This window comes from Stegodyphus dumicola, chromosome 4 (assembly GCF_044657685.1).
Source record: "Stegodyphus dumicola isolate Sdum_Otavi_A_Nest chromosome 4, ASM4465768v1".
NCBI classification, from domain to species: domain Eukaryota; kingdom Metazoa; phylum Arthropoda; class Arachnida; order Araneae; family Eresidae; genus Stegodyphus; species Stegodyphus dumicola.
The window spans coordinates 213,343,912-213,356,453 of NC_140771.1; the positions used below are offsets into that span (position 1 = coordinate 213,343,912).

Here is a 12,542-nt window from a genome sequence, read left to right on the forward strand (position 1 = left end):
GAAAGATGTGATAAATGCCCTCGTGCCAAGGACAGAAGAACGTGAATGAATACAATGTTTAAAATGTGAGAACATTCTGTGCCAATAACACATGAATGTATTTTGTTTAAAGTGTAAAGAAATAAAATAAGCATTCTGTATTAGAGATGCAATGAAACTTAGAGGCATGATGTTTATTTTTTTTATTATTTTCATTTATCTTAATTTTAACTCTTAAGATTATTTTGGAAATTAATTTTTTGAAACCCAATTATTATTCATGTATTTATAATACACGAGAACAAGAAAAACAGCTTTAAAACTAAATAAAACTATTTTTATCATATTTTAAATATTGGGGTATGTGATACCCCACGCGACCACTCTAGTAACTTTTCTTGGTGCGACTTCCACCCGGTTAAATATGATACAGGGCTCTAATATTTGATGGCAACAATTTGAAAAGTGATACGTCGTTTATAGTGATTTGACCCAAAATGCCAAAACAAAAAGAATAGTCCTTCAGGGACAAATCCCCTTTGGACTAAAAACTGTTAAAGTTATTTGATAACTGACATCTTTTCTCCAAATATACAATTAATTCATTAACATTCTTAGTTCAGATTGTTTATACATTTCAGAATCTAACTTTTGAAGTAAAGGTCTTAAGTTTTTAATAATATTTATTACATTTTTATCTCCTTTGATGATTCAAAAGTTAAATTACTAAAATCAATTATTGAATTTGTATATGTCTCAATCAGGATTCTTTAATTTTCATATCTGTCTCAAAGAGCTTTAAACAGATAATTGAAAGTATCAGCCATAGTTTCAAGATTTAATGCCTAATGTCCCACACTTAAAATCTTCTTGGAGATCATTAGTTTGTATTAGTGCGAACAGGTAGCTCCTTCTAATGCTTTGAAATGGAATCTATTCCAGAATTATATTAGTAACATCAATGCTGATGATTAGGTTTTATTTATTTAAATCTATTATGTTTAAAACCTGATGCATTATATCTTATGATATGATAGTTTTTCAAGCATGTTTTGTTTAATTTCCGGAACTCTAATAACATATTATTCATTATAACATGAGCATGAGTCTTAACCTTTTTCTCATTCTAACTATAGCTGGCCTACTGCGTGGTCCAGTTCCTCGAAAAAGATGCCACATTAACTGAGCAGGTAATAATACTTTTTTCCCACGTAATTATCATGAATGTGTTATTCAGTACTGTAATGATTAGCATTCTCTTTTGATTAAAATTATGTACTAAAATTTAGTTCCATTAAATATACTATTCTAGCCTCAAAATAAATTACACTGTAGGTGAATAGTCATTTTCTGTGAACTAAACTGATGTTTTGGCATTTACACATTCATTTTTTTATAATTTCATGAGAATTAGTTTATAAAATGCTTGTGATTATAAGTTATTATGGTTCAGTAAAAGATAAAACTAGAGGTGACAAGAATCTTAAAATTTCTTGCATGAAAATCTTAGAAGATTTTCAGATCCCTCAGTTCCTTCATGTCAATGCTCCGCAACTAGTGTGCCGCGGCACACTGGTGTGCCATGAGTAGGATATAAGTGTGCCGCAATCAAATACATGTATTTGACATTTTGCAGTTTTTTATCATGCATTTAATACACAATGAAACTTTTTTTCCCTTAATAATGTATATTTTAAATGTTTTTATATATTTCACTGTTGTGTGGTTGTGTGTGTGATTGTAAGTGTGTCAGCATATGAATTTTTTCGGCATTTCCTTGATAACTCGGAACTCAAAAATATATAACTTTTTTTTAAGCTCAGGTATCACATTGATAATTATTGTGATTGCATATAAATAAATATGTTATGGTTTTATAATTGTATATTTTTCAAATTAAAAACAAAAATTTATTGTAAATTTTGTGTATAAATCAATACATTAGCTTTTGGTGTGCCACAAAATTCCAGAAAGATTTTTTGTGCGTCGCAGGTGAGAAAAGGTTGCGGAGCACTGCTTCATGTAAGAACAACGAAAGAAGAATAAAGAGAGAAAAAACTTAAATGTCTTTATTAAAGCAAAATTTGAAATATCTGTTTAGTTAAAAAGCAAATTTAAGAACTATTTTAAAAAATACAACTACATTTGTTAAGAAGATGCAAATGAAATTTAGGAACTGAAGTATGTAGTTAAAAATCTTTTATCTTAAGGATCATTTTCTCAATAAAAATTTAACAAAAGAGAAAAGAGTGATAGTTCAAAAAAAATTTTATCTCTCTTAATCAGAATAAAGGTAGAGAGGAAGCAGGATTATTTCAGAAATTAACACAAATAAGTGTTGTATATGAAATACTAAATTTTTTCAGAAAATTAGGAATGTTGCATTTAGGTCACTGCAAGATTATACTGGTAATCCAACTGCACTGAAATTGCAACAGTTAAATTTATCAATGAAACTAATCTTTCCAAAGTTTCAAGATAAAACATTATCAGTTTTTCAAGTTAAGATTTAAAATATTCGAATGCTGAAAAATTCTTAAAGATTCATGTTTTTGAATTTTGAATTTTTTCCAACACCTGTGGGATTTGAAGATTCAAATGTTTCATCCCTAGAAAAAACTTTAAAAAAGCCTGAAAGTAAAGAACGCCAAAGAACTTGTAGGTAAGCAGTCTGACAAAAGATGTATCTATCTATAGTCAGAGTCGTAGCTAGGGTTTTCAGCGCCCAGGGACAACTGAAGATTTCGCGCCCCCTACTGCTTGCCAAGGATGGAAAACATTTAACTCTACAATGTCGTAACATCAGTTTGGCGCCCCTTGGATTCTGCGATCGGGGACAGATGCCCCCCTCTAGCTACGCCCCTGTCTATAGTAACATAGTAGGTGTAGAAAAGGAAAAGCTCAGCTTTCCTTTTTACTTGTCATTTCTGTTTGTCTGAGTTTAATATTTTTGTGTGTGTTATGTGGGGTAAAAGTGCATTTTAAATATGTCCTTAAATTTCAGGTTATACGAGGTTTACTGAAGATTTGGCCCAAAACCTGTAGTCAGAAAGAAGTAAGGTTTTATTTTATAAAAGTTTAAAATGTTTCATTGTCTATTTAAAATACATGGTAACTATGTACATATGTATATTCAGTCTATAATTTAAAGATTTTGCCAGTGCATCTGTGTGCAACTCTAGTATTGAACTGGAAAATATGTAATAATTCTGTCTGTCATCTCTGGTAAAAAGTTTATTCAAAACTACATAGGAGGAAACATTTTTACTGTTAATTAAAGTTTTTGGGTATTTGAATTTTGAAGAACTCTGTTAGCATTTTATTACTGGTAGAGCTTAAATTGTGCCGGAGCCCAGCTCTGATTACTTCTCAGTTTCTTGGGTAAATTTTAATTCTGGTCAAAGAACACTGGAGTCCTAAATAAAGGGGCTCCAGCACTTCATTTATGCAAGTGAAATGCAGTTTAAGTGGACAAATTTTAACAAACATTTTGATGGAGTTTAAGACTTTTCAGGAAACAAAAGTCATCATTCACATGGTAAAGGCTTATTCTCCAGGTAGTGCAATGCATTTATGAGCATGGATAAAATGTATTGTTCTCCAAAGTAATAGAAGGGATTACCTGAATCGTGCGCATCCAGCACTAGTGCCCTTTCCCTTCAGAATTGAACTATGTAATGAAATACAGTCAAAAGTCGTTAATTCGGACACCCATAATTCAGAATGATCTATAATCCGGACCTCAAAACTAAAAACTTTCTGCGCATGCGCCGCGTTGACACATGCGCATAGGCGTTTACGCGTGCGCGTAAGACCTTTTACGACTGCGCATATGAGTGTGCGCAAGTGCAGAATACTCTTTTGCTTGCGCGTTTTATGTATAATGGACGTATAAGCTAAATAATTATCTATTTCAGTTAATGTTGATGATTGCGTTGTTCCTTAATTTTCGAATTGGATCCGGCTTATTATTTTTTGCAGACTGTAAGAGCAATTTTATAAAAGTAAGTTTAAACTTTCGATTATATCAAATAGAATTTCCGATATATATTTGTTAATATGTAAAGGATCTAAAGCGAAAGTATGTTTTGAAATTCGAAATCTGTTTATCAATTTCACGCTGCTCGGCGGGGGGGAAAGCCGCCGCGTGCGCGTAATGAATTGGAAGTTGATCTGTCAGCACAATCCTTATCTTCAGGGCAGATGTTTTTATTTTATTTGGCTTATAATTCCTTACCAAATTAGTATTTCATCTCGATGTGCTCCGTCTTTGATATAATTTAAAACAAGTTCCTCGTCATTTACGGTTTCATACTTTTAATTTTAGAATTTCTGCATGCCATCTTACGAGATTTAAACTGATGATCTATAATCCGGAAAAATCGATAATCCGGAATCGCCGAAGTCCCGACGAGTCCGGATTAACGACTTTTGACTGTACTGGGAACAAAAAGTGTCACTAGTGCAGACCTTACATTTGTTCTCATGTTGTTATTGGATCAGATTAAGGGGGATTTTTTACCCATTCACATTTTGCTTAACAGCTGGAATTGTGTCGACAGGGCATCGCAGTCGGAAAATGGTGGACTCATCTCTTTGTTTTTGGAGCTGTTCTTCTGCATTAAATTTCTTTCCATTATTCTCATATTGTTTCTAGCATTCTCTCTAATTTCATTAGTGATGCTTAACTCATTTTACTTTTTTCCCATTGGTATGCTGGAAAAAGAATGGTTTGTTTCATTCATCTCATGAAAAGTATGTTATACAGTATATTCAGGGCTTTAATTCAGCAGGAGACTGTCTGAGTTATTTTCTAGTGTTTGAATGAAATTGTAATTTCAGCTGGGGGCCCAAACAAGACGAGGTGCAATATTTTATTGCTTTTATTTTCCTTTGTATCATGATATTAATAATTTATTAAATTTTTATTTATATCTTTATACTTAATTGAATTTAATTTTATTCATTAGTTGTTTTATTATTTTATTTTTTTATTTTTTCCCTTCTCTTTGATGTCCTTCCATAGGGCTCCGGCACTTCCTATTTTAGAAATTAAACCCTGGTTGCTGGAAGTATCATTATTTCTATTTCATCTCAAAAGATAGTTAGTACTGTACAAATGTGACACAAAATGTCATTATGCACAGTAAGATCATAGGATGAATTGAGGCTAGTAATAATCAAATACAGTACAAAGTCTTTAATCCGAACGTCCATAATCCGGACCACAAAGCTACAAACATTCTGTGCGTGCATAGCTTTTACAAATGCGCGTAATACATTTATGCATGCACGTTTAATGTATAATGGACGGTATAAGCTAGGCTAAAATTATCAAACAAAAAGTGGAATTGCTGCAAAAAATGGATAAAGGCATGAAGAAAGTGACAGAGAGGTTAGTGAAAACGAAAAAATTTCGATTGAAAAGTTAGACGGTGTTCTCGGCACAGCAATTACAGGACTTGAACAGCGGAACTTTATAACTGAACAAGAAATTATGTCTGTTTATAGAATTAAAGAGAAAGTATTAGCACATAAAACGAAGCAACTTACATTGAAAGAAATGTTTAATAAAGTAAAATAAATATTAAGCTCTCTCTCTCTCTCTCTCTTTTTTTTTTTTTTTTTTTTTTTTTGTAAATTTTGATACCCTTTCGATCATAATTGCTCTTTATTTCAGAAATTACGGTTTCATATTTTTAATTTTAAAATTTCTGCATGCCGTTTTACCAGATTTTAATTGATGATCTATAATCCAGAAAAAACCCTAATCTGGAATCAACAAAGTCCCGACGAGTTTGGATTAAAGATTTTGTACTGTATAAGGATTCCAGGAATTCAGTGTATACTGATAAATATGATATGTAAATTTTGGTGGTAATTTTGGTAATTAAAGGCTTAAAACCAAATATTTCATTAATGAAATTTTTTAGAAGTTTATATTAGTTTTGCATAATGTTAAGAAGCAATTTCCTGTTTCCTTGTTAGTATTTTAACAACTTTCTCCATTATTTTTGTTATGCCAGAAATTGCTTGTACTTTTCAGTATTAAAAAGCGGAGAAGAATGAATTAGAATCAAGGCACTGAATTCAATTTATTGAAACAAACATATATATGATATCTTAAAATGAACTTGGTTAGTTTTGATTAAATTACTTCTATATGGTAGGAAAGATCCAGTAATCACCTTGTTGCTTGTAAATGTTTAACAAAATGAATGGGTTGAATTTTAATGGAATTCGTGTCCTTATTACTTGTCAAAGTCTAACTGTAACTATTATTGGTTTCAAATCAGAATTTATTTAGAAGTACTTATTTAACAACTTATATAAGTTAATAAATCAGGACTGTTCTTGTTAGAGAAAATCCTATAACAATTTATATGAATTTGTTTGGCAGTCTGGTATTAAAACTATTACTGCAGGCTGTTTTATCTGTGCATAATTAGAAACAGTCACCTAGTTTTGGTGTATAAGTTATGTTAACAATTATCTTTAGTTTGAAACAGATTTTAAATGGTGGTGTGACTGCCTTGGAGTCACACTTGTTGGAATAATCCAGCCTCTTTATGATGCATGAAGGCAGTGAAAAATATAAATTATCATTCAACACTTTTCCATAATGAAGACCTATGTAAATGTACTAAAAGACATATGTCAGTGAAAAGATAGAAAGTAAATTAATGCGATAATAATGCATCATGACCAAAGTTTCAAATTCCATTTTAAAAATAAGACATTTTAATTTATTTTGCATTACCAATTGTATGTAATAAATCTTGTTAATTGCCAGGTTGATGGTAGTGTTTTTAAGCTAGAAATTTAATTTTATGTGTTTCTTACAGGTAATGTTTTTGGGAGAAATTGAAGAAATATTAGATGTGATAGAACTTTCTCAGTTTGTAAAGATTCAAGAACCTTTATTTAAACAGATATCTCGTTGTGTTTCCAGTCCGCATTTTCAGGTAAAAGGTTCACTTCTTTGGATATTTCAACTTTTTATGTAATTTTTTAAGCATATTTTGTGGTCTTAAAATTAATCATAAAAAGTGCCATAAATTTTCAAACATGCATGTAGCTTCTGCATATTTAATTTAAAATAATTATTGAATTTTTTTTAATCCATAAATCCATGTCTGTTTAAGACTTTTTGTCTTTGCACTATCTTTTCATCCAAAACATTTAAAATATACTGCTGGGAGAAATGTAGCTAATGTCAATCAATAACTTTTAATTCAGAACTCTTAATAAAATGTTCTGTAGTCCTGATGTCACTCTTGCAAAGTGAAGGGTGGTGTGGTGTATTTAATTATGGCAAAGCACACTAGGGCTATCTGCCTAAGGGGAGGGATGCCTTTCGTGGAGGACTTTCTAAGGGAAACTGGCTCGTATACACGCAAAGTGAAGGCACCAAGTCATTTAGCAGAAGTTGACAATCGATCCTTATCCTAAATGTTACTAAAGATAATCATGGCTCGTCAGTAATTGAAAGCATTTTGCAACAACCCTTTCAAGCTAATCAAGAGGGATCCTCAGTCCTATGCTCTTCTAAGACATTCCACTTTTATTTCCTGGTAGTGATATTCTGATAATGGAGGTGCCGTAGTAATTTGAATTTATACAGAATGAGTGAAGTTGTTGGATTAGGCTTATGATTTAACACTTAAATATTTTTATGAAATAAATGCTGCAGAAAAATTAGAGAATGCCTAGTTTTTAAATCCAAGCTATTTCATTTCATTTTTTTTTAAATTGCAAACATTAAAATGCTGACAAACTTAGATAGATCTATTAAAGATAATTCACAGATATAATTTAGTTCACTTGTGTCTGACTATAGAAGCAGCATTAAAAATATTTTTAACACTGGTATCACTAAGGAAATTGCTATTGCTAAGGAAGTTGAGTTCCTATTGCTAAGGAAAGCTTTGATAACGATCTGATGGAATTTAAAGCTATGGGATGAAATAAACACATGTGTGTCTTTTTGTGTTTGTTAATTAAACGTAACAGTAGGAGGAGATATTACACATCTTGGGAAATAACAGTTTTTACAAATAGAAGTAATCTCTGCAGATATAGAACATGTGGATACTACCAAGTTTTAAATCATTCTTTGCTGCTCTTAAATCCATTCACTGGCAACTGTAAGAGTGCTATTTGGCAAACTAGGTTTACTTGCTAGTTACATGATTACAGATTATTGATTACCTTACCTAAATGACCAAGTAGAGTTATTGCCATAGTAAATGTATACATTGTTGTTTGGCGCACAGGAGGAGTCTAAATTATACACTTGGCATATTGAAATGGATTATTTATAACGTAGTTAGTTATAAGATCATGTATTTCTCTAAATTATAACTAAATGTTAAGAACACAAAATCTTTTGTTTCAGTCTATTCACTTAAGAAATGTTATAAACGAACTGTTTAAATTCTTGTTTGGTGTTTTGTGTAAGACTAATGGAAAATAATGTATCATACTTGAGGAGTTTTGCATGAATGCACAAAAAGGGCGAGTATGATTTATCAGGTTTCAAGTTATATTTTAGTTGCCACAAGGAGCAAAAATATTATTTCAAATGACAACTATGAATATAGTCATGTGAGTTTATTCCCTACTGAAAGTAATCTGGTATATCTGTATTTAAATGATGAAATAAAAATTAAAAGCATAAAAGTGCAGGTAGGATTTTGGCAGTGTGAGTGAATGCACTTACTGAGCTTTGGCAACAAATGTATTAACAAGAAAATGAACAACAGCAGCTAGGAGATGATATCTGAACTCCCTTTCAAAACATCCTTTTCCAGTCAGGAAGACCACACGTAAAATTTGACTGAACACCTTGGCTCTTTTTTGTGATAAAAGAAACTTATTCATTGTAAACACATACTGTAATGATAGAGTAATCGTAGAAAATAAACAAGTGTGTGCTGCGTTTATATACAGAGTGTACTTACATAAATTTTCGACTAAGTGATAATTGCTGCATCCATAGTATTGACTACATATTTTTTCATAAGAGGAAAGTAAATAAACACCCCTATGAACAAGTTCAATTTAATTATACTTGTAATTTATGAAAGGTAACTGTCTGAATCATAATACTGTAAATTTATGTATTTAGAAAATTGGCACATTTAATGATTTGTGGTTTTGAAATTAAAAACATTAAACATTTCCTTCTTGATAAATAACAAATTATATTGAAGCAGTATAAATAGTAATATAATTATTTTTTAAAAAGTTTATATTAATTTTCAAGCACTTATAATTTAATTTTCATTCTTTTCCTTTTCTTTCCTCTCCTTCTTTTATTTATTTATTTTTAATGAAACAAAGTCATCAATATTTTTTTCAAAATGGTACAATTTCACATAGGAAGAGGAGGACTTGTTTGGTGTAGTAATAATTCTGATTTAGCATGAGCTTTATTTTCAAAAATTCCTCAGTAGTTTGATATCCACTGGAGAATACCATTTTCAAAAAACTAACAGTTAACTTGATTCTTTTTTAAATAATTTTTATGATGTATGTGCATTTAGAAAGCTGGATATATCAGTTTTTTTAATTCACTTATGTAACCAGTCCTATAATATAAACTGTTGGACTAACTGTAGCAATGAGGGTGCTCTCTGGTGAGTAGCCAGAGAAATACTTCAGCGAAAGCCAAGCAATGAACCTTATAGGTTGTATCAGACTCTTGCTCTGTAATTTTTGTAAAGTTAAATGTAATGTCCATGTGTAACTTAAATCTGTTAATAAATTATTTTTACAGTATAAAGGACTCTTCTAGGACCCCATCCAGAACTTCAACTATATATAATGGCGTTGTTCTTACGGTCTAGGAACATTTTAAAGAAAAAAAATGTCCGGAAGTTACTGCTGGGTTTTTGGTCACCCTAGTTAAAATGTTCTTGGACAAATCCCGGGCAATTGCAGTATTGTTGAAATGTTTATTACCATATTAAGGAAGGGTATCTCATTGAGGCAATTTCTAGTCACATCAAGTCTATTTCTTAAATCTAAAATCATTTAAAAGAACTATACAGGTGTTGTGTTGCTCAAAATTTTAGTGATATGATGTTATCTGTTTCATAGGTTGTCCCTTTAATGATGTAATGCCCAGCAGAGCAACAATGTTTTGCTTATTAAGTATTCATTACAAAGGTTGTCTGAAAAATATGACTATGCTTTCTAATGTTAATTACAGATAAGCAAACAAATATTTTCACTTAATGTTTATATGTTCCATAAAGAAAATATAATTTTTTTCCAATGTTAATCAATTAGTCGCACCCTACACATCAAGTCTATATGAGATTTCTAACCAGGTTCTATGAAACATTGGAAGATCAACACTGCTGTAATTTGACTTTTCATTTCATCAGTGTCACGAATTGGAAATTAGTAACAGTGTTTGTAAACAGTGTTTTTCATGTATCCCCATAAGAAAAAGTCCAGAGGTGTTATGTCTGGAGATCTAGGTGGCCACAGTATTGAGCCTCTTCTTCCCATCCATTGCCCTTAGAACTTTTCATCTAAAACTTTTTGCACTTCCAAACTCCAGTGTGGTAGTGCCCCAACCTGCTAGAAAATGATATTGGCTTCCAAGTCCTTTTCTTGAGGAAATGCAAAAATTTCAGGTATATCAAGGTAATTGTCAAAGCACAGCTTTGCGGAAAAGAAAAAGGGTCATATAATTCGATCGTGCAGTAAACCACACCGCAAATTCACTTTAAGGCTGTCTGCTGCTTCCTCCATTACAACATGAGGATTTTCTAATCCTCATATTTGAGTATTTCGTCAGTTAACAATACTCGTTTCATGAAATATTGACTTATCTAAAAACATTACATGTTGTAAAGTTCCATCATCCTCCATTTTTTGTAACATTTCATCTTCAAATTCTTGATGTTGAGGCTCATCATCAGTCTTTAACTCATGCAAACAATTGAAAGTTCATACATTTATATGTTATAGCCTTATGCACTACATTGTATGCAGTTGATTTCGGTATTTGTAATTGCTGGCCAGTTTCACAAATCGATTTCCTAGGAGTACAACGAAAGCATTCTTTAATTTGTGTAACATCATCACAACTTCTGCTAGGGCAGCCAGATTTTGGTTTTGACAATACACTATCTGTTGTCAAAACTTTCATGCCACTTATAAGTTGTGGATCTTGAAGATTGAATTCGATTGTGTGAAGTACGGAATTTACGCTGTACCGTGTATCAGATTTAAATTCAATAAACCATGCTACAACATGTGATTGTTCTTGCGTTGAAGGCATTTTGAAATGAGAATGTTGCAAAATGGGGACGTAGTGCCATATAGTTTACATTTCATTAAAAAAAAATCTTTTATCTTTTCCTTAAAGAATATAAAAAAAAAAAATAAGTGAAAATATTTGTTTATTTTTAATTCATTTTTGAAAGTGCAGCCATACTTTTCGGATGTTCTTTAACCCGCGGGAAAACGCGTGGGGTGTATCATACCCCAACCCTACATAAAAGTGGAATATTCCTAACTTGTGAAACTGAAATTCTGTGCTGCTTTCAGTAGCTGAGTTTCTAATTGTGGTTAACTTTTAGACCTGCTTTTTCTTTGCCTGTGTGTTTCAGAAAAAGATTTATCAGTATTTTGTTGGAACTGGGGTATGACACTCCCACGTGCCTGTCCGCTTAAGTGTTTTTCTGACTGAATATTTAATTCAGAAATTTATTCCTAGAGTGTAGCAGTAAATATTTCTACTCGCAAGTGATTTTAAAGTACTTGACATTAAATTTAAAAAATTTCTAACTGCATTAAGGTAAAAAGAATGACTCCCTATGAATTGGAAATGCAACGCCTGTGAGATTTATTGGAAATATTTGAAAGCGATGAAGATTGCATTTCAGAAACTGAAGATGAAATTGGGAATTAATTCCTGTTGTTCCTAAAAAAGGAAAAACTGTTCTTATGCTTTTTACATTATATAACGATCATACTATAGATGATACTATTGGAGAAAATTAAACGTCAGGAATTGTATGTTTTTATAATATGACTAAAAGAGCAGTGGATATGGGGGATGAAATGTCTGCTTATTATTCAATTGCCAGAATAACAAGGAGGTGGCCAATGGTAATTTTCTTTCCTGCACTGAATTTTGCTGTAATAAATGCTTGAATTATATTGCATTCAACTGCTAATCCACCAACCAAAAACAGAAGTCTGTTTTTGAAGGACTTAACATTGCAATTAATTAAAAACGTATTGAACAAAGATCAGAGATTAATACTTTACCAAGAAACTGCCGTACTGCATGCAAAACAAAAGCAGAAGTTTCGATGAAGTATTAAAACCAATACATGAAATTCGAAACTAAGTATGAAAGATGTGATAAATGCCCTCGTGCCAAGGACAGAAGAACGTGAATGAATACAATGTTTATTCAAAATTCAGCCTTGGATTGGTATTGGTTTTGTAGACATTTCTGTAAAATCATTGCCAATCAAAGATTGAATATATCAAATTAACTTCTTTTTCACTGAGTTGAAGAATATCTAAAGATT

At 31.5% G+C, this 12,542-nt stretch overlaps 1 protein-coding gene across 2 annotated transcripts in view; it reads left to right on the forward strand.

The window, feature by feature from the left end:
• The window catches only part of wdb (serine/threonine-protein phosphatase regulatory subunit widerborst), a 198,194-nt gene that overhangs the window by 171,406 nt on the left and 14,246 nt on the right, over positions 1 to 12,542 (forward strand). For both annotated transcript variants that reach the window (XM_085815958.1, XM_085815959.1), the window contains exons 8-10: positions 1,116 to 1,169; positions 2,984 to 3,034; positions 6,825 to 6,944. In XM_085815958.1, coding sequence (XP_085672084.1) covers positions 1,116 to 1,169; positions 2,984 to 3,034; positions 6,825 to 6,944 — 225 coding nt within the window. The remainder of the gene's footprint in view (positions 1 to 1,115; positions 1,170 to 2,983; positions 3,035 to 6,824; positions 6,945 to 12,542) is intronic.